Source organism: Lodderomyces elongisporus, chromosome 1 (genome assembly GCF_030384665.1).
Source record: "Lodderomyces elongisporus chromosome 1, complete sequence".
NCBI classification, from domain to species: Eukaryota; Fungi; Ascomycota; class Pichiomycetes; order Serinales; family Debaryomycetaceae; genus Lodderomyces; species Lodderomyces elongisporus.
Genome location: NC_083673.1, coordinates 3088823 through 3114334, shown reverse-complemented (window position 1 = coordinate 3114334; position 25512 = coordinate 3088823). Strand labels below are relative to the sequence as shown.

The window sequence follows — 25512 nt, the reverse complement described above, 5'->3', positions numbered from 1 at the left end:
AATGACAAAAAAGACAGATTCACGCTCTGCTATGCTGAATAAGTTTTTCTTGCCTTTCATTCATCCATTTATTTATTGATTCTTTCTTTCTTTCTTTCTTCTTTTCTCTTCTTTTGCTTATACCAGTGATTTATACAACCAATTGGAAATTGTGAAATGTAAAGACATACGAAGAAAACTGTTAGATCCATAGCCTCACCACTTCTACAACATGAGTAGGCAAATGTACGATAAAACAAATGAAAATAAAAAAATAAGAATTGAGGAAATTAAAGTGGAAAAAAAATCACATGCCAAAATTGTGATATATTTTGTGCTACGACCAACAAAAATTTTAACTCACATAATTTTGCATCATTTCTCTTCATTATTTTGGTAAAATGACTATATCGACAAGAATCAGGTTCGGCGAAATAATACACCCATCGTTTCTGTAAACGTTATATTGAACAGAGACCACTTTGGACTTATAAACAAACAATAAGATCTTTTTTACTCTTTGGTTTGTCAAGTTTCAAGTTTTTATTTTTTTTTTTCTTTTTTGTTTTTTCGTAACCAATTATACTTGTGATTCTAGACTAGGCTATGGAAGCGTTCTTGTTAAGCACAGATTCACATTGCCTTACTTTAACCCTTGCCTTCTCTTATTCCATCTACCATTCACTTTTGTCATTGCCTTACTAACTTCAACAGGTTCGTCTCGTCTTAGCTCAAATTTTACATCTTTGAACTTTCTTTTCACAGATTTGGTGATGCATTGGGTGGGGGGTGTAAGCTTTTCTCTCTTTCTCTCGGTTTTATTATTCACTCATTTTTTTTTTACTTATCGTAAGCACAGGTGCTTATTTGTTATTTTTTTGTTTCTTTTTTTTTTTTTTCATTTCTTTTCTCTTTTCATTTTGTGAGTACTCAAAAATTTTTCACCTACCCTTTCCCCATCAAAACACACAAATTACTAACAACTTCTTTATTTTTCTTTTTTTTTTTTTTTCTTGATTGTTTAGCTTCACAGCATTTCACATTTAAGAATACTGAATTTCCCCATATTTTTTTTTTTTTTCAAAACTTTTCATTCCATTCCCATTTGTTCGTTGTTTCTTTTTCTTTTCTTTTGTCCCTATTTTCTTCTGATTCTTCTTCTTCTACTTCTACTTTTTTCTTAAAAAATCTTCTTTGATTGTTCTACTCGTTTTCTAGTCAAAGAACTTTATAATCTACACTCCTTTTTTCCTTCAACTTTTCCTTCTTCCCGTTTTCTTATTTTCCCCTTGTTCCTCTTTGACATCTATTTACAAACACATTTGAGGAACTAACTAGTTAACAATGAGCAAATTTGAAGAAAAAGGGTTCGATCTGATGAACTCACCGAGTTTCAGAGATTCCGAAAAGAGAATAGATGTTGAAGACTCCAATAGCTTTACATCTTTCTCCAAACACCATGGTGTTAATGGTGGTGTTAATGGTGGTATTGGTATTGGTATTGGTGGTTATATTGCATCTTCTGATGGTGAGGACGATAAAGGTGGTATCAACAATGGAAATGTCACTGCCACCGGCGAGATGAAGAGAAACTTTTCAAATTTGAGTCTTGCCATGATTGGGTTTTCCTTGACAAACAGTTGGCTTGGTATATCCTCAAGTTTGGTCACTGGTATCCAATCTGGTGGCCCCATCTTGATTGTGTACGGTATATTGATTGTCGCCTCGGCATCCATCTGTGTTGCCGTAACATTGGGTGAAATGGCAAGTGCCATGCCTTCAGCAGGTGGCCAATATGTTTGGGCTCGTGTCCTTGCACCCAAAAAGTATTCGAGTTTTTGGGCCTATATCACCGGTAGCATCTCATGGGGTGGCTCTATTTTCACTACAACTTCAATGAATATTGCATTGGCCTTGCAATTGTTGGGCTTTTGGAATTTAAACCACCCAGAACACGTTACTAAAAAATGGGAGATATTTGTCATATACAATATTGTAAACTGGTTCTTATTCTTCTTCAATATCTGGCACAAGTATCTTCCAATCATTGGAAATAGCATCTTTGGTATCAGTTTGAGTTCATATACCATTATTTTGATCACCGTGCTCGTTTGCTCAAGAGGTAATTACAATGACGCTAACTTTGTATTTGCCGAGTTCACCAATGGAACTGGTTGGCCATCACAGGGAATCGCCTTTATTGTTGGACTCATCAACCCCGCATGGTCCTTTGCCTGTCTCGATAGTGTCACACACTTGAGTGAGGAAACATCGCAACCAGAGAGAGATATTCCCAAAGCAGTTTTGTCCACTGTAGCAATTGGATTTGTTACTGCATTCACGTACTCGATCGCCATGTTTTTTTGCATCACCAATCTCGAAGACATCATTGTTTCAACTACCGGTATGCCCATTCTTGACATTTATTATCAAGCTTTGGGCAACAAGATAGGTGCCACATGTCTTGGTGCTTTGATATTTCTCACGGCATCTGGATGCACAGTTGCTTGTCAAACATGGCAAGCCAGATTATGCTGGAGTTTTGCAAGAGACAATGGTTTACCAATGTCCAAGTACTTATCAATCATTGACCCCAAGACAGGTGGCCCCTTGTATGCACACTTGTTTTCCACTGTGATTGTGTCCATTGTTTCCGTATTGGTGTTTTCCGATGCTGCATTGCAAGCTACTGCATTGGCCTGTGTTTCCTTCTTGCTCATTGCCTATTCGATCCCAACAATCTGTTTATTGGTGCGAAAACGTCAAATTCGTCATGGTCCATTTTGGTTGGGCAAGGTTGGTACAGTTTGCAACATTGTGTTGCTTTGTTGGTGTGTCTTTGCTTTGGTGTTTTTCTCATTTCCAGCTTATTACCCAGTCACTGCCGAGGGGATGAACTACTTTTGTGTTGTTCTTGTCGTTTATGTCATTTGTATGCTTGCATACTGGTGGTTCCCAATGAAGAAGTATTCGTGTAAGCAAAATTTCCGTGGTGGACAGCATAACATGGAGGAAGTTGAGTTTCCTCATGTTTGTTTGACTGAGTGGTAAAAAATGTTTGGGGGGTGAAAAAAATTAAAGAGTTTATTTGACTACTGGAAAAGCATCATTTGATAACCAAAATGGGTTTCGGAAGCAGTGTTTTCTTTTTGCTTTTTGCTTTTTGCTTTTTGCTTTTTGCTTTTTGCTTTTTGCTTTTTGCTTTTTGCTTTTTGCTTTTTGCTTTCTGCGTTTTTTTAAAAATTTTCATTAACGAAGAAGATAGAAATAGCAAAGAGAAGAAATAGCAAAAAGAAAGAATGAGAGAATAGTCTGGGTTACAGTGAATTATGCCAGACTTAAAAGCTTCATATCAATTTATTTATAGTTTCAATTCCCAATAGACATTTGCATTTGTGAAATAAATATATATATATATACCTAATAAATCCTTTTTTGTTCCTTTTTTTTTTATTTTTTTTTTCCTTTTTCCTTTTTCTTTTGTAAACCTTCTATTCTATATAAAACTCTATTCTATATAAGTAATCTAATGTAATATGATGAAGTGTAGTAAAAAAAATTTTATAATATAATCCAAAGCCTCTCATTTCCGTTGTTTTAAAAGAGGCCATAACTTTCCTTGACGAAAGCTTCATGTCCGTCCCAAACACTCTCAGTGATAGCCCATCTTCCCATCTCCTTTGTTGAGTTTTTAGGAATCTCACTACTGATTTTGGTAATGATGGCGCCCATATTGAAAAGTGCATTCGAGTATATGATCATTGCAATCATGGGAAACTTCTGGACTGCGAGGAAGTAGCATAAGCCAATGCCGAAAAGTACACCCTTTCTAGTATTAATCCATTGCAGTTTTTCAACATTGGTGAATTGCACCTTGTTAAAGTATGGGATCAACAAGTCCTCAGCCAAGAGACACGAGCCGTAAAAAGTCGTCAAGAAAAGCGCAGTATAATAAGCATCGCTCATTTGAAGCATTGCAGTAACGATTATTGAAAACACTGTACCTATTTTGTCCAATACAGAGGAGAATGTGATAAATGCAAGCACCGTTGTTGAGATACTGTGTGGTAAGATATAAATGCAACTGAACACGACCAAGTTGAGCATATAGTAATTTGAATACCTCTTGACAAATGACTTGAACTCTCTTGAGAATTTGAAAAGATGGTTTAAGGAATATACGTTATCACCGCCAACGGCCGTGAAATGATTTGGTAGTGCCGAATAGTGCTCGCAATACTTGGTTCCATTTAATTTGTCAGTGTGCTTTAAATTCAACAAGAACAACTTTTCCAAATCGGTATCAAAAAAGCTGTATAATGTCATGCAAAAACAGTTGAGGTTGAAATAATGGGTAAAAAACAAGTTTAATTCTCCTGTTATTCTTGTAGCATCGCGAGCATTATATATTCGCCAGACTACGAGCTTGGCTATATTCACGGGACAGTTGATGAATACGTATAATAGTACAGACAAGATCAAGTATTTCAAAAACAAGTGGACGTTATGCGATGTGTAAAATTGCAGATTGGTTATTGACTTGCATATGGAAACAGTAGTGAGTTCTATGCTCTTGAGTACAATCGTGGGAGTGAAGTATCCAGAACTATTTGAGATCCATATTGGCGACGGCATCGCTAGCAAAGTTGTTCTTTTTTCTTTTCTTTTCAGTTCTTTTCAGGTCTTTTTGTCCTTTTCTTCTGTTCTTCTTTTGTTCTTGAGAAGTCTTGCAAATGAGTATTTGTTAAGCTGTCAAGGTAAATGAGCGCAAGTGGTAGATTAGATTGTTGTTAAAGATATCTTGTCTAATCAAATATCAAACAAACAAAAGGTTGCGGGTAGATAGTGTTTTGATCAGAATGTTGTTCTTGTTGTAGTGGTGGTGGTAGTAGTAGCAGTAGTATTTATAGCTGCTGTTGTTGACAGGACGATATTGATGAGGTATGTTTGAGTGTATGGGTGGAAAAGAGTGACAATCAAAAAATAAATAAAAAACGAAAACAACCACCAAAAAACAAAAAAACAAAAAAACAAAAAACGTGGGTTGCAAAATTCTGTACCTATACTTTTATATATGAGGATATAAGTGACCAAGGTATTTCAGTGAGAAGGTTTTGTCTTTGTATTGGTGTATACGCTATCCACCACGAAATCAAATAATGAGGAAAATTCTTTTTTCTTTTTTTCTCTATTTCTTTTTTGTTCTTTAGTTTGAGTTTCAGTTAATGCGCTTTGCTTTGATTCAAAGGACCACCGACAGATGTGACGGGTATATACTATCAAAAAAGGTACGCAAACTTTTCAATAAAGGTAAGAGGATGAAGAAAACATTTGAATGATTCGAGATCACGAGATTTGAAACGTACAGCTGAAATGTAAAGATCCAGGAAAATATAGTGATGGTATTGAGGTTCCGATACGTTTTATGAATAGAAATGTTTCATTGCTTCTATGAGTAAGGTGGTTTCAGTAGACTATGATATTATGAAACCAATACAGTAAACCGTCTCTGGTTTCAAATATCAATATTATTCGCTGATAGTCTTTTCAAAATATTTGCATCAAAATCGAACCAAAAACTTATTTCTTTGATGACATGGATGAAACCACTTTCCTTTTATTTTTTCTTTTTCTTTTTCTTTTAATGGTGTATGTATTCTTTGACTCTCTCATATTTGTAGATATATTGCGATATTTTCTACAAAAACATCAACATCAGAAATCTTACTAGGGGATTTGAAAGAAGTTCTAACCGACGCTCCTCTTTATTCCTCTTGGGTCTACGGCAAATTTGAAGTTTCAAAGGTTCTCTTTGCATCATTTGGCACAAAAGTGTGGAGAATTGTATATTAAAACAAAAAAGAGAAAGTGATAGAGAGAAAAAGATAGAAAAAAAGAGCTCAAAAGGAGGAGTGGTTGCAGGTGGAGATGGAAATGTGTGGCATCAAAATCTCTCAAGAATGGTTATGGTTGCAATTGGGTTGCTGGGTAAGGTGAGATAGTGGTGATATACCTCCGTTTGAAAGAGTCAGTGTAGAAGTCAAAGAAAGCAAAAAAAGGGGGGAAAAAACAGCTAAAGACAACTTCACCAACATTCTAAAAGAAATGTTTTGCTGTTCAGCATAGTTTATAAAAAATAAAGAAGTCAAATATAAGAGCGCTACCATACACAAGAAGTCACAAACTGTCTTTCTGACTCCAGCTTGCTGTCAAAAAAAACCGCAAAAATAATAAAAGGTAAAAGGCAAAAGAATTTTAAAAAAATGCCTCGCTTATCAACGGAGTTTGCATAGTTTGTGTTATTGTTACTGTTTCTATCACTTCTTTTGTGTTCAAACTTCTGTGCAACAATGCCGCTTAAGTAGACAAATACAAGCCAAAAATAAAAAATAAAAAAGTCAAAAGAAGAGAACAAAGAGGAGGAGGAAAGTGAAGAAGATGGGAAAAGGGAAGGGGGGAGGGGAAAGATCTCTTGCTATATACTTTTAAAAATAGATTAGTTTTCAGAACACAGATGAGGCATCAATGTATTAATATATATATATATATATATATATATACATTTAAGTATGCACTTGGTCAATTGCAATTTTGGCAATTAATTAAAAACTGACTTCCTCTCCAAATAACTTTCTAATTAGTTTTGACTTCAACATGTCTTTTGATTTACAGCCACAATTCAGCTCAACAGCTACTGCAACTGCAACGGCAATTGCAACTGCAACTGAAACAAAAAGATTTGCACAATTGAATTCTCCACACATTAAAACAAGCTTAATTGATGTCACCAATAAGCTCCCCATTAAACCACCGTGCCGAATTCTATTCAAAAATGAAAATGAACAGCCATCAGGTAGTTTCAAATTGCGTGGCATTGGCCACCTTGTCAAGTGTTCAATCGAAAAAGCAACTAATGAGGGTGTTTCAAGAGATAAGATGCACGTTTTTGCCTCAAGTGGCGGCAATGCTGGATTGGCTGCTGCTTACTCGGCTGCATATTACAAGGTTCCATGCACAGTCGTGATACCAACAATTGCCAAACCAGTGATTCAAGAAAAGTTGAAGAAATACGGAGCCAAAGTGATTCTTTTTGGCGACAGCATCAATGAAGCTGACAAACATCTTAAACAGTTGATTCATAGCATCGGAGATGCAGTCTACCCCATATATTGTCACCCATTTGACAATCCGGTGATATGGCAAGGCCATTCTACCTTGGTCAACGAAGTTGTGGAACAGATTGGAGAAAAACACAAAAACAATATTAAAGGTCTTGTTTGCTCATTTGGAGGTGGCGGATTATACAATGGGCTTTTTCAAGGAATGGTCAACAACTCTTTATCAGGGGACATTTTGCTTATTGAGACTGCTCAAGCCCCAACTTTGAACGAGTCTCTCAAGGCAAATAGCATAATCACACTCAACAACGTGAACTCAATGGCGACATCGTTGGCATGCTCACACACAACAAAGCAGTCGTTGGAATATTACCACGACTCTACACGTGGTATAACCTCCCACATTTCCATGATCGATGATATAGATGCTCTTCGTGCTTGTGTAACGCACAAGAAATGTTCAGGCAAGATCATTGAACCGGCTTGTGGTGCTGCATTATCTGTATGTTATAACAAGATTGATATTTTGTTGAAGCGCTTTGCACACCTACAAGAAGATGACATTGTTGTAATCGCCGTTTGTGGCGGGTCCTGTACTACAGAAAAAGACTTGGCCCAATTTGAGCAACTCATCAAGAAATCGGAAACTAAGCTTTAGATTCTTTTATTTTTTATATGTTTCATTTTTCCTCCCATTTTTTAGTTCTTTACCTAGTTTTCATAATAGCCTTTATATTAGCTTTTTTTTGTAGGTATGCATTTTCATTTTCATTTTCATTTTCAAATTCATGTTTTTTCATTTTTTTCTTTTTGGTAATGAATGTTTTTCTGACACACACCTATATATCAAATTTCTCAAATCATATTGCAAATTGGTTTTTTTCAGTTTTGTAAATATTTTTATATATCGCTAGATAATAATGATTATTACTTCTTACAATGCTGAAGAAAGTAATAGAAGTCACTTTTTCTTTTTCTATCTTCATGCTATATGCATTTTTAAAACATTTAAAGTGTATATGAGTTACTTACGCTAAGAGAAACAATTGAAGTAAATCTAAAAATGAAGTATACAAAAACTCCACACTGTTTGTGTAAGAAAAATAGGAGAGTTGACCGAGTTGGTTAAGGTGACAGACTTAAGTTTTGTATGGTAGGTTCAATGTCCTACTTCAAAGATCACTTAGTTATCTGTTGGTATGTCTACCGCGCGAGTTCGAATCTCGTACTCTTCACTATTCTTTTTTTTTTGTCTGTGTTTTTTTTTTTTTTGCTTCAGATTTGCTTAATCATAAATCAATATTGTATTCTCAATTCTTAACAACTAAGTATGCTTCCCATTTGTTTAACATTTGATTTGTTGTAGTAAGGTGGTAAAATGAAGATAGTATTTTTTTTTTCCAAATTTTATGGCCTATATAGTACAACCTTACTGATTTCTAATAGTGATGAGCCTTGCCTTGAAGGAACAACCAGGTGAGAAATCATAGACTAGATGATAAGCAGCATGAACATAAACAATGTGATGAATAAATTTACAATATTTGTTCTGTTATTTAACTACCAATCCAAACTAAATCACTTCCACATTCTCTATTTATGCATTGGTTTTTGAATAACAAGCCAAGCACTTAAATCCTTCTTTTATATATCACTTGTACCCTGGTTCCAAGATTCGGCCGCGCAGGTTGCAAAAATGCGATCTTTTTCACAATTTCGCTCTGAAAAGTTTTGGCTGCAAAAAAAACAAGGGCGAAGGAGAGGAGAAAAACAAAGAGGGAAATGGTTTCTCGGTTTGTCTTTAATAACTTACCGTTCTTCTACATATCATATGTGCTTACTGACTACAACAAAACATATTATTGTAATCTTTCTTAATATAGAGTCTCTGCTTGTTACATTGGTAAACTGCATTTGGTATTTGTACTACCAATCTACTTACTTCTGAAAACAAGTTTCACAAGTCTAAATACTAATCACGTGATGAATTGATTTTTTTTTTTTTTTCTGGGAATTGTAAATGAAGGAGTAAGACAAAGAGAAGAAGAACAACAAGAAGAACAAAAAGAAAAAAAAAATAATGGCGAAAATTTTTTTTTTTTAATAATTTTTTTTTTTTGCCTTGAATCCACTACACTGGTTGAATCTTTTAATTCTTTGTTCTTTCAAAATCAACAAAGATACCAAAAAGAATATATATCAACACATCTTGCTAAGATTTTAATCAAGCAACTTGCGCACCATCGACGAGACACAACTTCATACCTTTGTTCGTTCCATATCGTTTTGATTGTTCGCAGAGAGACAGAGACAAGCAGGAAAAAAAAAACATCGAACTAAAAAGAAGAAAAAAAAAACAGAAATCGAAAGAGAAGAATCGCGAGCCAGACGCACCATTAGTATCATAAGATTGCAAAAGTCACTTAGAGTTCAAGTTTGATAATCACTTACAATTGTTTATCGGTGAATCTTCAATTCTGAAGACAGAGGATTCTTAATTATATTAGTTTCTCAGAGAGGTAAGAATACCAGAAAGAGTTTAAAAGCAAGGAAAAACTAAAAAGAAAAGAACAAGAACAAAAACAAGAACAAAAACAAGAACAAAAACAAGAACAAAAACAAGAACAAAAACAAACACACACATAGGTCAAGAGTTTTATTTAGACATGATGAGAGCTGATATAAGAAGATGCCGAAGGTGTAAAAGAAAAAGACTTGATGATGAACCACTTGAGGTGCGACAATATAAAACATGTGCCAAGTGTCGTATCATTGAAAGAAACAAAAAGAACCTGCGTAAGCCTTTGGCACAAGAAACAATGTTATATGGCCTTAAGCAATTTAGAGAACAGCAGCTGACAGAAAACTACATTGAGGAAGAAGGTTTACTAAAGGACGAATTTTTTAAAAGGTACCATAATAAACCGTTTAATTACGATTTTGAAATTGCCAAAGTGTTGAATGACCCAAATTATGTTCCTCCTGTGATTACGATAAATTCCGATGAGATTCCAAACACGGGGGCAACATCGCCTAATGGGACACGATACCAGATGACATTACGTCCCGATGAAGGAACACCATCGAAGTCATCAAAGTCTCATTCGCACTCTTCTTCATCTTATCGTATTGAAAAGCCTTTTAAGGCAAAGAAAATTGATTTGAAAGGGCTAGAGGAAAAGTTTGATATCAACTCAAACATGCAAACGCCAACAGGGCGTAACAAGTTTAAGCCGCAACACCCCGTGGGAGAAACCCCATCGGTACTGGGTGTTCCATTTCCGACTGAAACTGTGAAGCGAAAGCAATCCGGTAACAACCACATTGGTCATAACAATAGTAGTGGTAATAATAATAACGGCAGTAAAGCGCCAGAGGACCAGAATGACATTATCAAGGAATTGATGGAATTGGGGGAAGACCTGGATGATAGTGTTGGTGTTGGTGCAAACCTTACCGTTAGTGGTCCTGACGCAGATACTGGCACCAGCACCGGCATTGGCACTGGCACTGGCACTGGTGCTGGTACTGGTGTTGGCTCAGATAAGGATGGCGTTGGTAAATCTGGTCAGACATTCAATCCATACAAATTCAAGAATGTTTTTCACAACTTTGAAAAACTTCTTTTACAGATATTGGAGAAAAGGGTCAATAATGAAAGTTGCAAGAATCTAGTGTTTCTAAAAGAACTTGACAAAGAGTTTGCTCTGGAGTTGGCTAAATTAAGTATTAACAACACCAATGCTGCCTCTGCCACTGCTACTACTACAGAACTGCATGCTTCTCATCAGAATCCATCAAAGCTTACTGAACGTCAATCTCGTTTGAACATGTTGGCAAATTTGAAAAAGCTATACATTGACCCCATAATTGCCACGTTGGCTTTGCAACTTGATCAAAAATCTACAAATGCCCAAGATTACAAGTATACGGATACATTGCGGTCTTTTTTCTACTATGCGGATCCCTACATGCATCAGAATTTGAACCAGGGCATCGTCAATGGTAGCGATGTAATTAACCCACATAGGGTTAAATCCTCATCAATAAGTCTTGGGTTTAACAAGAAGTTGAACATTATGACTATTAAAATAAGTTTCACCACGTATTCTGATCTTAACAAAGCGACGTTTTATCCACCAGAATTGAAGGAGACAATTGTACTGGTTTTGAAGACCTTAGCTACGCAACTAGGCACAAGAACCGGCGAGTTCAAGGTTGATAACGAAATAGCTCTGAATGTGTATCAAGAACTTTGCAAGCAGATCATTACAGCTGGAAATGAGAGCTTACTGCCGTATGTGAAAAATTTGCTGGAAGAGAGTTTTATTAGTGACCTTGTAAACAATGCAAATGAGTTTGAAAAAATCGTGCAGGAGACTGTGATTATTGGAGGCCAAGATGAAAATAAAGATGAGCGTGAAAGTGAAGCCAGTCACGAAGCCAGTCATGTAGTCAATGATAAAGTCGATGGTGGAGTTGATATTGAAGAAGAGGGTGCAATTTCAGAAAAAGAGGGTGTTGTCGACAATCAAGAACTACAAGCATTGGAAGAAGTTGCACGTGAGACGGTTCTGGAGAATGAACACAATGAACCTATCGCTAATGACATCAACATGGAAGATGCGGAAGGAAATGCACCTGACAAGGAGGAAATAATAGAGGTTCCAGAAACACGTATTGGCCACAATCTAGTGGAAATGGAAATTGAAGGGAAAGTTGAAGAAGGGAAAGAAGAAGATGGAAAAGTAGAAACTGAAGAGAAGATGGAGAAGGTAAAAGCAGAACAGGAAGAGCAAAAAGAAGCAGAGCAACACGAAGAAGTAGAAAAGGAACAAGAAAAAGAACAAGAAAAAGAGGAAGAAAAAGAAGAAGAAAAAGAAAAGGAGGAAGAAAAAGAACAAGAAAAAGAAGAGAGAAAGGAACAAAAAACAGAGTCAACCCTTGTGTTCGAATTACCAAACTTGACCGATGGTTCTAATATTCCAGAAGTTCTCAAAGACAATAATGATCCTACTGGTGACATAATTATGGCCGATACAGAAACAAATGTAGGTACTTTAGACCCAGTGTTTAATAGCTAGCTGTCTAAGTACCTTACATTATCAGACTATGTATATGGATGAGTATACGTGTGTTTAATACAAAAGACTAGTCCTATAATGTAGAGAATGGCGTAGATTTCTTTTGAAAAGAAGGGGGGGGAGAGAGTATCTTGATCACAATAAATTGGAAATAGCACATTGGACGCGCAAAACACAAAGTAAGGTGAAATCGGAAAAAAGACAATTGCACTATAAATGAAAATATAAAAAATAAAATAATAAAATAAAAAATAAAAAAAATAAAAAAGATGAAATAAAAAATGTAATATGAAAAGCTGTGCCATGATATTTTTTTTTCTCCCGAAGAAGCCCCTTGGGTACAAATATCCATACAATATAGAGAGAAATCTATAAGCATACTATACACACACACACACACACAAACACACAAACACATATATATATATATATATATGTAAAATAATTTTCATACCGATAACACCTCTTCCTTCCCCTTCACTCCTTTTTATAATACCTCATTTTGACATATTAAACCAACCCACTGATAACTGACTTAAAATTCTATTTCATCTTTAGCATCCCCATATTTATCAAGATCTTCATAGTACTTTTCCATTTCATTCGATTATAGATACAAAAGACAAGAGAAAAAAATTTTTTTAAAAAAAAGAAGATTCATTGCTTTTCTTGTCTTCTTTTTCCCATTTCCCTTTTTCCTTTGAATAATTTATTGTTATTGTAATTACTGTCTTTATATTTGCTTCATCGTAGCAATTATTACCCAAGAAAATGAAATCGAGGCTGGTCTCCTGTTTCATCACATTTTGCTTCCTTACGCTTACACAAGCCATATGGCTCGACACAAATAATGACACAACAATTAGAGAAGATTGCGCTTTGATCGCAGATGGTATATTAGATTATTACGATGGCTACAACTATGGTGGAACCATTGGTGAGTTTGTTGCGCCATATTATTGGTGGGAAGCTGGTGGAGCTTGGGGTTCGCTCATCGACTACACTTTTTTCTTTGAAAATGACACTTATGTCCCTTTGATTAAGCAAGCGTTGCTTTATCAAGTCGGCGACGATAACAACTATATCCCATTAAACCAGAGTACTACTGAAGGTAATGATGACCAAGGCTTTTGGGGAATCGCAGTTATGGGTGCAGCAGAAAGAAATTTTAGTAATCCAGACAGTGATGAAATTAGTTGGTTAGGCTTGGCACAAGCTGTTTTCAACACAATGACTGCTAGATGGGACTCTGCAGATTGTAATGGAGGCTTGAGATGGCAGATTTTCCAATGGAATTCCGGATATGACTACAAGAATTCGGTTTCCAATGGGTGCTTGTTCCATTTGGCAGCTAGGTTGGCCAGGTTTACTGGTAATGACTCATATGTTGAGTGGGCGGAACGTGTTTGGAATTGGATGTATGGTGCTGGTTTGCTCACTGAAGGCAATGAGTGGTTTGTTTATGATGGTGTTAAGATTGCAAACAATTGTTCCAACATTACTAAATACCAATGGACTTATAATCAAGGACTCATGCTTGCGGGCTGTGCATATCTTTACAACTACACCGAAGAAGAAAAATGGCTCAACTACACCAAAAATTTATTACACAGTTCCCGGGTGTTTTTTATGAACAAAACGGGTAGTATGGTTATGTACGAGGCAGCATGCCAACCGGGATATACATGTAACAATGATCAAAGATCATTTAAAGCATATTTCTCGAGATTTTTGGGCTTGACGTCAGTGTTGGTACCCGAAACAGAGCCCACTATCAATAAATGGTTAGTCGACTCTGCCAATGGAGCTGCAGGCTCTTGTTCGGGAGGATCCGATGGACACACATGTGGTCTTTCTTGGACAAACTGGACTGTCGGTTGGGATGGATTGTATGGATTGGGCGAACAAATGTCTGCGTTGGAAGTTATGCAAAACCTCATGTCAACAAAGAGACCCGCACCTTATACTGCAAACGACGGTGGTTCTTCAAAATCTCATCCAGCGAGCGGATACGGTACTACAAAGGCTAACGCACAACCTTTGAGCTTGGATGGTGGAGACAAGGCAGGTGCTGGTATCATCACTGCGGTCATTGGTATCTCCATCATCGGCTGTGGAGTGTGGCTTATTCTTTAGACTTTTAAATAGAACTTGATGTACATTTTTAAAATTGTTTTAAACTCTCATATTCTTTGGTTTGCTTTGTCTTGGTTCTCTTTGTCTCAATTTGTTTTGTTTTTTTTTTTTTAATTTTTTTCTTCTTCCTTTTCATTGATTTTTCTTTCAGTCAAAAGATAGATACTAAAGCGAAATATTGAGCAGGTTATTATTGCATAAATGTCGACTTTGTTTGATTCGTTGAGTAATGATACACTGTAATGATATACTGCAAGTATACGTGAACTTGCGCGTGAGTTTAACTAAAAGTAGGAGTATACAGAATGAGGAGGGGGGAGGAGGAGGAGGAGGAAATGGAGATAAGACGAATTGGCTTATCTCGCGTCAGTCTATTTCTCTCTCTCTCTCTTTCTGTCCCCGCTTCGCTTGTCCTTCCCTGCCCTGCGTTGCTTCTCTTTCAGTTCTTCATTATTATTATTTTTTTTTCCTTTGGATTCTGTTATCGCCAGTAGTCACAACTAAACAAAAGATGTGCGCCAAAAAAAAAATATATTAAGAATTAAATTACTACTTGCCCCACGCTCTATCAGCGCCACCACTATACTTTCTTTCTACTTTGCAACACTTTAACTCCCTCATATTCATCTTCACTTTTCTTATTTCAAACAGCAAAAAGAATCAGTTTATTGTAAAATAAAAAAGAAAAAGAAAAGTATAAGCTAAAAAGAGATTAACAATTTGCTAAGTTTACATACAATTACACGTACAACTATGGCTTCTGAAGACCAGTTCACATCCATCCAATGGGACAGGGATGAAATTGAAAGGTCTTCCGATATAAGCAACAACAACAACAACAACAACAACATTGATTCAATTGCTGAAGAACCTATAGAATCAAAGCCACAAGAGCAAGGGAAGGCGGGATCCTTTGAGACAAGTCAGCAGGATACCACTCAGGGTGGAAGAAAAGTGGCTAAGCAAGTCGAGAACCAGGGTTTACAGCTGGACGCTGCCGGAAAGACGGGAGCAACAAAAAACTACGATGAGAACAATAATGATAATGGTAATGATAACACTAAAAGCAATGATGATAATGCCACTAACGATAACACCGATGATGACCCAAGCAACTCCTTGCTTATAGCTTCTGCTAAGCTAAGTGAAGGTCAAATAGAGTCGTCTCAAGATCCAGCAACTAAATCAGTAGATAATGACACTAAAGAACAAGGACGCGTTGAAACAACTTCCTCTACATTATCCAATGGACATGGCACTAATGGTGGTTATAATAGTATCCCAGATTCCGCCGCTGAAACTACGACAACTGTACCAGTGGATACTTCATATTACGACAAGTACACAATAAAAGTGTCTGCCACTCATCCTACTCGTGACTTGGACGCATCTTCCAAGCCATTTATCTCATACCTTGTCACCACTACAACAGACAACCCTTCAATTCTCAAACTCACAAAGGAAAAAGCGCCTAAATCTGGAGAACAATTTTTAACATTTTCCGTACGTAGAAGGTACGGAGATTTTAGATACTTGTATGAAAGCATCAGCAATGACTTTCCAACTGCAATGATTCCGCCATTACCTTCGAAGCTGAATATAAAATACCTTGTAGGTGACACTTTTAGCCATGAATTTGTCCACAAAAGACTACACTCGCTTGATCGTTTCTTGCGGTTTATCATTCAGCACAGAGAATTGTCACAACTGTCAATTTTCCATCTTTTTATTAGCGACAGCGGTGATTGGAATACTTTTACCACGTCATTGAAGATTAAAGAATTAACCACAAATGGCGAACCAGGCGGGGGAGGAGGTATCGTTAACAAAGTTGTCAATGAAGATCTCTTAACCGAAAAAGTAATGAATTTTTTGACCTCATCAAAGCACAAAAAGGAGACAAATCGAGAAATATTGGAAATAAATGACAAACTCAAGAAATTGTATGAGAATTTGTTAAAGTTGGACCGGATTTTTCTTAAATTGAATCGAAAGAATAAAGAATTGGGTATTGACTATGAACAGTTTTCGAGCCAGATTCAAAAATTGTCAATTGTGCAAAAGGACTCTGTCGATGAAAACTTGTCGATTGCATCCAACTTTAAGGTATTTGCCGAATCTTTAGACTATTTTCTGAACTCGTGGAATGAACTTCACAACTATATGGATGAGTCTTTTCTAGTTCTGTTGAAAGATTGTTCAAAATACATCATTAACCTTACAAACTTGATTGAATTACAACACAACAAGCGCATTGATTTGCAAGTACTACAAGACTATTTAAACAAGAGCAGGAACGAGCTTGGCAATTTAACTGGACAGCCACATGATTATCCTGGAACATCAGCATCTTCATATCATCACGGCGGTGGTAGCGTTGGTGGAGGTTTGGTTAACAACACAACGCAATTGATCAAAGATACAATCTCTACCTCAGCAACTCCATACATTGGTTCTACTTCGTCTGAAAATAAGATCCATAAATTGCAAAATAGAATTGCTCAACTAGAAGATGAGATCACCTTGCAAACGAAATTGGTTAATGAATTCACAAACAAAATCATCAACGACGAGTACCCCAATTGGGATAGGTTCAATAAATTGGAATTGAAAGATGCAATGCTTGGACTTTGTGATAAGCAGATTGAGTTTTACAGTGGTCTAGCTGATAACTGGACTAGCATTGAGGCAAAACTTACAAGAAGATTAGAAGAACTCAACTAGTATTTGATGATGAGAATAAAATGAAAAAAAAAAAACCAAAAAAAATAAAGAGCAACAATATTGCGACATAAACTATTGCAGAATTTTTCATTCAATTCTTTGATTTTCTCTTTTTTTTTTTTTTCATTTTAGTAATCTTTCATGGTAATTTAAACTACATTGGTTTTTTGTTTATATAATTTTTTACTTTAAACTTTCTTTTCCACTCTTGAAAGTAGATGATACTGATTAATAAAGAGATGAATTTTTTTTTTCTAATCGGTAACATACTTCTGAATGCTTATAAATGGATTCTATTTGATTCTCACATGGGTTAACCATTTGTATGTAAATATATATATATATATATATATATATATGTGTGTGTGTGTACATATATACAACTCCATGGACACAGTGCTATCAGTTGTCCTTCTTAGACCTATTGTTCAATCTATCATCTTCTTCTGTATCTTCGGGTTCGCTATCTTCTCCTTCTAATTCAAATAATGTCTGACCATTTGCTGAATCCGTCGGTACATTATCCCGATTATTATTGTTGTGTAAACTGTTCTCACCACTATCTCTGTGGTCAACCTCGTTATATCCTGGTGGTTTCAGTTGATTGTTTGAATTCGATCCCAAATTTTTGCCTTTAACAGAACTATTACTTGGATCGGCAAAGGGATCTTTTCTGTGATCATCGCCAACATCAAAACTATCTCTCTCAACCCTATTTCGTCCAAGAATGTTACCTGCATGACCGCCTTCCTCGTCCTCCTCGTTATCATCGTCGTGGCTTAACAACGACAAGTCGTCTAATTCAAACTCACGGCCACCTGGACCTTGATAATTTGGGTCATTTGGATCGCCGTCACCATCTTCATCATCGCCACCTCCAGACAATTGCTGCGAGACTGCTAACATGTAGCTTGTCTCTGTTGGTCTCCATAACCATGCAATGATCATAAACACAACAAAGAACACGACACTTGGCCAGAAATCAAATATAAAAAAAGAACTCTTCCAGTGTTGTTCAAACATATCAGTGGTTGACATGCTCAAGTAGATGAATGAACTCAAAGTCAAACCTAAAAAGGTCATTATGATGGCAAAGAAAATGATTCTAAACAAGTTTTGATATAATTGCAACTTGATGACTTGTCTTTGTTGGTGCAAATTGTGGGTTGTTTGTCTAATAGATGACAAAATCGTAACGTAATATATCGATAGAACAATGGAAATGGGTATCAATGGCAACAACCCCAAGAATCCCCCAGCATCAACGTTTTCAATACTCTGAGAACTCACCAAAGCACTTGACGACCCCCCATAGTAGTTAAAGATCAAATACACCAAACTCGACACGAAATTACAAGCAGCAAGAATTTTACACCAAAACATGGTGCTTTTCTTCAATTTCAATTTAACGACGCCGTATCCCAATGCAATACAAAGCAACAAAAAGAATGAAAATGTGATTTTAATGGCGTTGCAAATGGCCATAAACACCATGTATGCTATAACAAAACCGTTGCTAGGAGACTTGACTCTATTGATACAATCGTAATATGACCAAACAACCAATGTATCAAAGGTCAAGAAACCCAACATGGCAAGCAAGTACCTTTGCAAAGGCAAGATTTGGTTCTGTTTTCTCTTGACAAAGAAACGGAAACCAAACAAGGCCAACGCTATGGCATAACACAAGGTCAAAATTCCGTATGCGGGTAACTTCGGGATCTCGCTGGCGTTCAATTGTCCAAAGGCATTTTGAAAGTTGATTGTACCTCTGTATTTGGCATCTTTATCTACGCTGAAAGTCGAGACACAATAGTAACCTGTTTCATTAATAGGGTACGAAATCTCCTTCACTGGCCCTAATTGTGTGATTTGCGAAGTGAGAATTGTAAAGTATGTCTGGTTCGCATTGACTATAAATTGACCCTTTTGTTCTTCCTTACAAAGTTTCAAGTCGTTGATTGCATAGTCGTCACAGATGAATTTATATTTCCCATCACCAAGATACTCTCCAATATTGACGAGGTCCTTGTACTCGAAAATAATGTAACTCACAGAAACACCATCAGCATCGTTGGCGTCGGCGTCGGCGTCGGATGCTTGCAGGTCTTTATTTTTTGAGTTGTATTTGTGGTCATTGAATTGGTTGAGTGTGAGTGAAATATGTGGTTTAAACGATCCACCCCAATCTTTCTTGGAGTAAACTCCAGCACAAACTTGAGAGTATTCGTCATTATCGAATTTGGCAAGGTTTGCTAAAACACTTGTGACGAACAATAGCACTATCGATAGCAACTGCATTGTTTCAGATTGGACTCGAACTTGGTCTGGGTCTAACTTCTCAATGGACTGTGTTTGAATAAGAGTAAACCTATCTTCTTTCTCTTTCGAGCTTTTAATTCTCTAAGGCTGAGTAAAATTGAACCTTGAACAAAATGTTCACGAGTCTTGGAAAAGTTCGGAGAATAGGGGTCTGTGTGAAAGAAAAAAAAATTAAGAATAAAAATAAAAATAAAAATAAAAATTTATAGGGATTAAGAAAGAAAAAAGAGAGAAATTAATGTATGTACATATACATATACATATATATATACATATATATGTGTGTGTGTGTGGGTGTATTGGAAGTATAAGCGGGCAAATGAGTGAGTGGGTGGGTCAGTGTAATAATGCGTGAGAATGCGAACATGCAAAAATGCGAAAATGCGAAAAAGAAAAGGGGTGGACAGGAGGGTTGAAAGTGATGAATGAAGGATGGAGAATATCATCGATTGCGAAAGTTAAACAAAATTACAGCCGAGACTATTGCCTTCTTTTGCCACACCAATTCAGCAAAAAGTCGAAAGAGATTTTATTAGAGGTCAAAATATTCATTATATATGCAACAACCTCACTACATACGGTGCTTATATAAGTTTATAAAACCATTTATTATATAATACCTTTTCCCCCCCCCCTCCCCACCCTTTTTTTCCTCCGCCATTTCCTCCTTCACTTCTCCTAGTCTGTAGTTTTTACACGCCTGCCCAAATGGTGCCACCACTTTCATAAACGGTCTTGGCCAACAGATCGACTCTCTTGTCCCATTGCGTCAAATGGTTGTATAATGTCTTTACTTGGTCCAAGTTCAAAATTCTAGGTTGCAACCAGGTCACCGTTAAGGTTTCCTCTACTTGGTCTATGTATCCCCTAATCAATTTCAATGAGAAACATTTGATCATCAATAACTCGACATCCTTTTTATTCGTGCCTGTGAATTTGCAAATCTCATCAAATGTCAATGTTTTGTCCATTGCACTCGATGATGACTTTACTGAGATCAACTCAAGCAAGGCCATGATTCTAATCTTTTGGTTCAAAAATTGTTCTTGGTGTTTCAAAAAAGGCGACTTTTCAAATGCCACTGTAAGCCATTTGTTGAATTCCTGCAAATTCCCCGAGTTCAAGTTCTGCACAAGATGATACAACCAATTATATTGCAGGTCGGGTGTTGCAATAACTTTGAGTATATCATGCAAGATCAATTCACCAAAATTGTATACAGAGTCACCTAACAAGGCGGCAATGCACAATTCGTAGCACAATTTCACCTTCTCTTCCTTGTCATTTAACGATGTAGTTGACGAGAGATACAATAAACCATTCTTGTAAAATTCATTATAATTCTCCTGGAGCTTGTACAACTCGCATTTGGCCAAGTAGTATGCGGCATTGATTCTGGGGTTCAAGTCATTGTTCAATTCTTGAAACTTTGCCTTTTCCAATTGTTTCAAGATTTGTTCAGCCTCATCAATTTTTTTCAAAATCAAATCATATCGAGCAATTTGTAAATCGACATATATCAATGCCTCGTCGTCTTGAACAATTTTCAAAAACTCTGGATCCTGTGCATCTTTAAAGTTGTGCTCTTTTTGCAAACTGTTAACAAACTGCGCTCTCAAGTCCTGTAATCTAGTCAAAATCTCGTTGGGTTCATAACTCTCCAAAAGGAAATCGATAATCTTTATAGGGTTGAGTTTAGTTTGGAATTGGCTAATAAATAACGAGTAGACTTTGTTCTTTAATTCAAATGTGATAAATTCAGGGTTTTCAAAGTACAATTCGTCTAGCACTTGTGTGAGTTGGTGCCATAATTTACGTTCATAGTAATCTTCCAAACGGTAAAAGATGCTAACGAGTTCAGATTGGTCGAGCTCCAGTCTTATCGTGGCCAAGACTGTGGAGACGTCTGAATCAATATCCATGGCTGACATTCTGACTAGATGATGAGTTAAGTTAAGCTAAGTTCAGTTAAGCTAAGTTCAGTTAAGCTAAGTTAAGTTAAGCTAAGTTAGATTGAGTTTAATCAAGTAAAGTTGTATTCTTCGTTGATGTTGTGAATGTTGTTGCAAAAAAAAAGAAAGAAAAAAGAAAAAACAAATCGTTTGTTTCCAGTGTCAAATCCAATGTGTAATTTAGCCCTGTCTATTTCTTTTTACTACCAATACTGCTCACTACTAATACTACTAATACTATTATTATAATTATCATGAATATTATTATTATTATTATTATTATTATTATTATTATTATTTATTCATTGATTATTCATTGTCGCAAAAAATCCCACACCAAAAAAAATAAAGTACCGAAAAGGTGTTTGCCACCAAAACAAGAAAAAATTAAAAATTAAAAAATTTTAGAATGGAAAGAGGGAGAAATGAAAATGCAAAAGCTGGCAACTGAAAAAAAAAAAAAAAAAAAAAAAAAAAAGAAAAGCCAAGATTCACGACAATAAAAAATACGACAATACAGTACTCAACAAACTTGTATTGTTTTTGTTGTTGTTGTTCTTTTTATTTTTATTATTATTTTTAAAAAAAATCTATTCTTGATATTGGCCACCATCAACCCTCTATTTTATCATCAATCACCCAGAAAAATAGTTATATCAAGTTTCATATTTTGTAAATAAACTCTAAAGAAATTCAACCAAACAGTATATTGATTTAATTTATATATATATATATATATATATATATAGCACCACCATCACCACCACCACAATCTATGTAATCACTTCTTCAAAACTTTCTCTAAAATGTTTCCAATTTGTCAAATTCTCTTCAAACAATGCCTTACCATTCTTTAAATAATTTATCATTATTGTTAACCATTTCTTTTCCATTTTCCGCATAAATTCATTAAATGTATCCATTATTGCTTGTGTCAACAGCATCATGTCATCATTGCATAGTTCGATAAGTTGGTTGATCTTGTTTAATTCCTTCTCCAAATGTGCCAATTTGAATTTGATTGATGCCGTAGGGTTTTGTGTATGACCAAGCATAGGTGAAGAATTGGACGAGGGGCGACTAGACTCATCTACTGGTAATTGGAAATTAAACTTCTTTGGCTGGTTGTTTCCGCCAAATAACCCATACCATGATGATTTCTTGGCAACTTTTTTAAGTGAAATGTTCTTTAATGCATTGTTCAATGTGGGGCTGTTAAGCTCCTTGAGATGGTCTAGCGAGTTGATGACAACAGCATCTTCTTCTTCGTCTGTTTTCGCAGATGTGAAACTACTTGCACTAGTCGATGCTTGGAGCGTTTCTCCATTGCCATTTCCGCCACTAACGCCATTACTACCTGACCCATGCAAACTACTCAAGCTACTCAAGCTACTCAAGTTACCACCACCAGTGATGCTATTTAAATTGACCAATTGTTGGAACTTGTTAAACTTTAATTTGTAAAGCACTTTGAATTGAATAATCTTGTATTTGTAAAATTTGATCAAGTTCAATGCCGTTTGGTTATACTGCAATATTTGATTCACTGGTTCCTGCCATTGTGGAATCAATTGATTAAACACAAAGTTTTCAAAGTTGAGAAAAGATTGATCCATTGTTGAACCAAATTTCTCAATTGTCTCGGATAAGTCGTTATGTGATTGTTCTTGATTTGAAACATTTTCGGTTTCATCGATATCCAAGTCGTGTTTCTTTTGTTGGTATATCTGCAACGAGAAATTGTTGAGGTTGCCACCAAGATCAATCAAAATGTTGATCAATCCTTTGTAATCCTTTGTTGTTTTTAAATCAATTTTGTTCAAATGCGATAAGCTCTTGATGACCTTGTGGAACCGTTGTTCAAAAGTGATCATTTCATCGGGAATGTTGAACTTGAGGTCTTGTTCAAAGCCTCTGAGTTCAAATAACTTGATCTGGTCATTTAGTTTGTATAACTCGTCATTGATTTTCTTCAAGTTGGACAAGTTGTCATGCTTACTGGTGCTAATATCAAAGCCGTTAACAATGGGCAAAATGGAGTATAGTCCATTTTGATCTGCCGGGTTCACTGGGTTGGCCAAGAGTAAGTTGTTTGGCAAAACGTTTATCGGCGGTTCATTCAATGCATTGTACCAGCATAATTCATAGTTTGGGTCCAAGAACTTGTGAACCAATGGACAATTTTTCAACAACTCATTTGAGTCAAATACAATATCGTCCAAGAACAATTTAAAGTACCGTTTTCTCATCTCGATTATGTTTGATTCGTTATCGGTGTTTATTGTTGTCAACAAATAGCTCAATATGGAATGTTTTTCAGGGATAGGTGGTATAATCAATGTAGGGAAGAGCCGGATAAGGTTATCTCGCAATGATTTGAACTCGCTATATCTTCGCTTGACGACTATTTTGCTATCAATCTTTTCCGATACGAGCAGGATTGTGTACACAATGATGGATGAGTTGATCAATTTCTCAGAGTTTACAATATCGATTTTCAAGTCTTTGGAGTTGAGCAACTGGGTGATTTTGTTTGAAAGGCCAATTGTGCTGTTGACCAAGTCGGTTGGGTATTCGTCATCAGTATGCAGTTGGAATGTCTTGTTGATTTGTTGCTGTTGTTGTTGCTGTTGCTGTTGCTGTTGCTCCTGTTGTTGCTGTTTTTGAGAAGAAGGAGGTGGTATTGATGATGGGGAAGAGCTCTTGTGGTTCTTTGACTGTTTATTGCTATTAGTCTTGCTCTTGTTGCTGCCGTTGGCTCTTGTAGCACCTTGAGTCTTGATGGCACCACTTGTCTTTATCTCTTTTTTGTTTTCGGCATTCTGTTCAGCGCTGTTGTTGTTGTTGCTGTTGTTGTTGTTGTTGCTGCTGCTGTTGCTATTGCTAGTTGTATGGTATGGGTCAGTTAAAATGGAAGGATTGCCGTAGTAGAAAGAGGGGTTGTTGTCTTCTTCTATATCGTCAAAGAGGTTCCCATTAGACATGATTGTGGTGAATGCAATTCTCTAGCTCGTAGGTATAGTGTAGATAATCGTATATATATAAATATATATATATATACCTGTGTGTGTGTGTGGATTAGCTATTGGTTCTAGGCTGTAGAGCTTTATATTTGATCTATTGTATGTGTGTATATTTGTGCATGTGAGTATCAAGTGTGTATATCTGTTTGTAGTGCACAATCACTATTACTGATAAGAGTTTATTTGTTTACAAAGTGAGAGTCAGAGTCAGAGTCTCAATTTGTCTTTGTCTTTGTCTTTGTCTTTTGTCTTTGTCTCTCAGTATACAGTGTGTGTCCGAAAGTTTGTTGCGAAGTAAGACGGAAGAAGAGGAAGGCAGGGAGAAATTCAGAAGAACAAAACTTCTTTCTCATTCTACTTATTTATTATTTATTATTTATTATTATAATTAGTGTGTTTTTGTCCCTTATCAATGTCGCAAAGAAGTATGTCTCAAACAGTTAGAGTGTCGCAAATATTCAATCAATATATTTATATATATTTATATATATATATATAAATAATATACATACATTCTTTATCTTACATTGAATTGTTATACACACGTGACTAGGTACAAAAATTTCAAGAAACCATTCAACTTTGTTTTATAAAGTTGTTATGCTTTTGTTTTCATTATATTGTTTTGTTAATTTGAGTATTGGCAAAAAAAAAAAAAAAAAAAGGATCTCTCCTTCTCTCTTATTCCTTTCTTTTCCTGCTTTCCCTCTTTCCTGCTTTTCCTGCTTTTCCTCTTTCCTTCTTTCCTATTCGGTGTTTTGTTTCGATATGTAAACTAAAACCATAATAAAAATGAGAATTATGCAAAGTACCAATTGTCCAATATCCTTGTCTTTATTTGTTTATTTCTATTTTTGCTATTGTTATTGTTATTGTTGTTCTTTTTTTTGTCTTATTTAGTTATTAAATTGAATATACAAGAGGCGGCGTTATCCAGTGGTGATTGAGTTCTTAATTACTGATGTTGTTGTTGTTGTTGTTGTTAATATTTTCTTCTTTAATTTGGTTTATGCGAAAAGTGTTAAAGAGAGTGTCTCTCTTCATATCCTTTGTCTCTCTTGCTCGTTCCTCTTTTATTGAGCAAATTGTCGACTCGATTGTTCGTACCAAAAGAATATTAACCAATCCTTCATCACCATTTTTTTTTCCTTCCTTCCTTTTTTTTTTTTATTTA

General features: G+C 35.9%; 9 protein-coding genes and 1 non-coding gene across 10 annotated transcripts; 6 read left to right on the top strand and 4 right to left on the bottom strand. All coding sequences in view use genetic code 12, as the record gives it.

Moving 5' to 3' along the window:
* Positions 1-1323: 1323 nt before the first annotated feature.
* On the top strand, positions 1324-3030 carry HNM1 (choline transporter; the record flags this gene model as incomplete). The annotated part of the gene is made up of 1 exon (XM_001528580.1): positions 1324-3030. One exon carries the CDS (start codon positions 1324-1326, stop codon positions 3028-3030), a length of 1707 nt encoding a protein of 568 aa, XP_001528630.2.
* Positions 3031-3576: 546 nt separating this feature from the next.
* On the bottom strand, positions 3577-4614 carry PVL30_001118 (uncharacterized protein; the record flags this gene model as incomplete). Its single annotated transcript, XM_001528579.1, has 1 exon — positions 3577-4614. One exon carries the CDS (start codon positions 4612-4614, stop codon positions 3577-3579), a length of 1038 nt encoding a protein of 345 aa, XP_001528629.2.
* Positions 4615-6633: 2019 nt separating this feature from the next.
* CHA1_1 (catabolic L-serine/threonine dehydratase) lies at positions 6634-7755 on the top strand (the record flags this gene model as incomplete). The annotated part of the gene is made up of 1 exon (XM_001528578.1): positions 6634-7755. The coding sequence occupies one exon, from the start codon at positions 6634-6636 to the stop codon at positions 7753-7755; it is 1122 nt and encodes a 373-aa protein (XP_001528628.1).
* A 448-nt stretch (positions 7756-8203) lies between these two features.
* PVL30_001116 lies at positions 8204-8332 on the top strand. The gene has a single exon. It is a non-coding gene; the product is annotated as a tRNA-Leu (tRNA).
* Positions 8333-9763: 1431 nt separating this feature from the next.
* On the top strand, positions 9764-12181 carry PVL30_001115 (uncharacterized protein; the record flags this gene model as incomplete). The annotated part of the gene is made up of 1 exon (XM_001528577.1): positions 9764-12181. The coding sequence occupies one exon, from the start codon at positions 9764-9766 to the stop codon at positions 12179-12181; it is 2418 nt and encodes an 805-aa protein (XP_001528627.2).
* A 771-nt stretch (positions 12182-12952) lies between these two features.
* On the top strand, positions 12953-14317 carry DCW1 (hydrolase 76 protein; the record flags this gene model as incomplete). Its single annotated transcript, XM_001528576.1, has 1 exon — positions 12953-14317. The coding sequence occupies one exon, from the start codon at positions 12953-12955 to the stop codon at positions 14315-14317; it is 1365 nt and encodes a 454-aa protein (XP_001528626.2).
* Positions 14318-15070: 753 nt separating this feature from the next.
* On the top strand, positions 15071-17041 carry SNX4 (intercellular trafficking and secretion; the record flags this gene model as incomplete). Its single annotated transcript, XM_001528575.1, has 1 exon — positions 15071-17041. One exon carries the CDS (start codon positions 15071-15073, stop codon positions 17039-17041), a length of 1971 nt encoding a protein of 656 aa, XP_001528625.2.
* Positions 17042-17443: 402 nt separating this feature from the next.
* On the bottom strand, positions 17444-19342 carry PTM1 (Membrane protein ptm1; the record flags this gene model as incomplete). Its single annotated transcript, XM_001528574.1, has 1 exon — positions 17444-19342. One exon carries the CDS (start codon positions 19340-19342, stop codon positions 17444-17446), a length of 1899 nt encoding a protein of 632 aa, XP_001528624.2.
* Positions 19343-20055: 713 nt separating this feature from the next.
* On the bottom strand, positions 20056-21294 carry RPN9 (26S proteasome regulatory subunit; the record flags this gene model as incomplete). The annotated part of the gene is made up of 1 exon (XM_001528573.1): positions 20056-21294. The coding sequence occupies one exon, from the start codon at positions 21292-21294 to the stop codon at positions 20056-20058; it is 1239 nt and encodes a 412-aa protein (XP_001528623.2).
* A 794-nt stretch (positions 21295-22088) lies between these two features.
* SNX41 (Sorting nexin-41) lies at positions 22089-24299 on the bottom strand (the record flags this gene model as incomplete). Its single annotated transcript, XM_001528572.1, has 1 exon — positions 22089-24299. The coding sequence occupies one exon, from the start codon at positions 24297-24299 to the stop codon at positions 22089-22091; it is 2211 nt and encodes a 736-aa protein (XP_001528622.2).
* Between the last annotated feature and the right edge of the window lie 1213 nt (positions 24300-25512).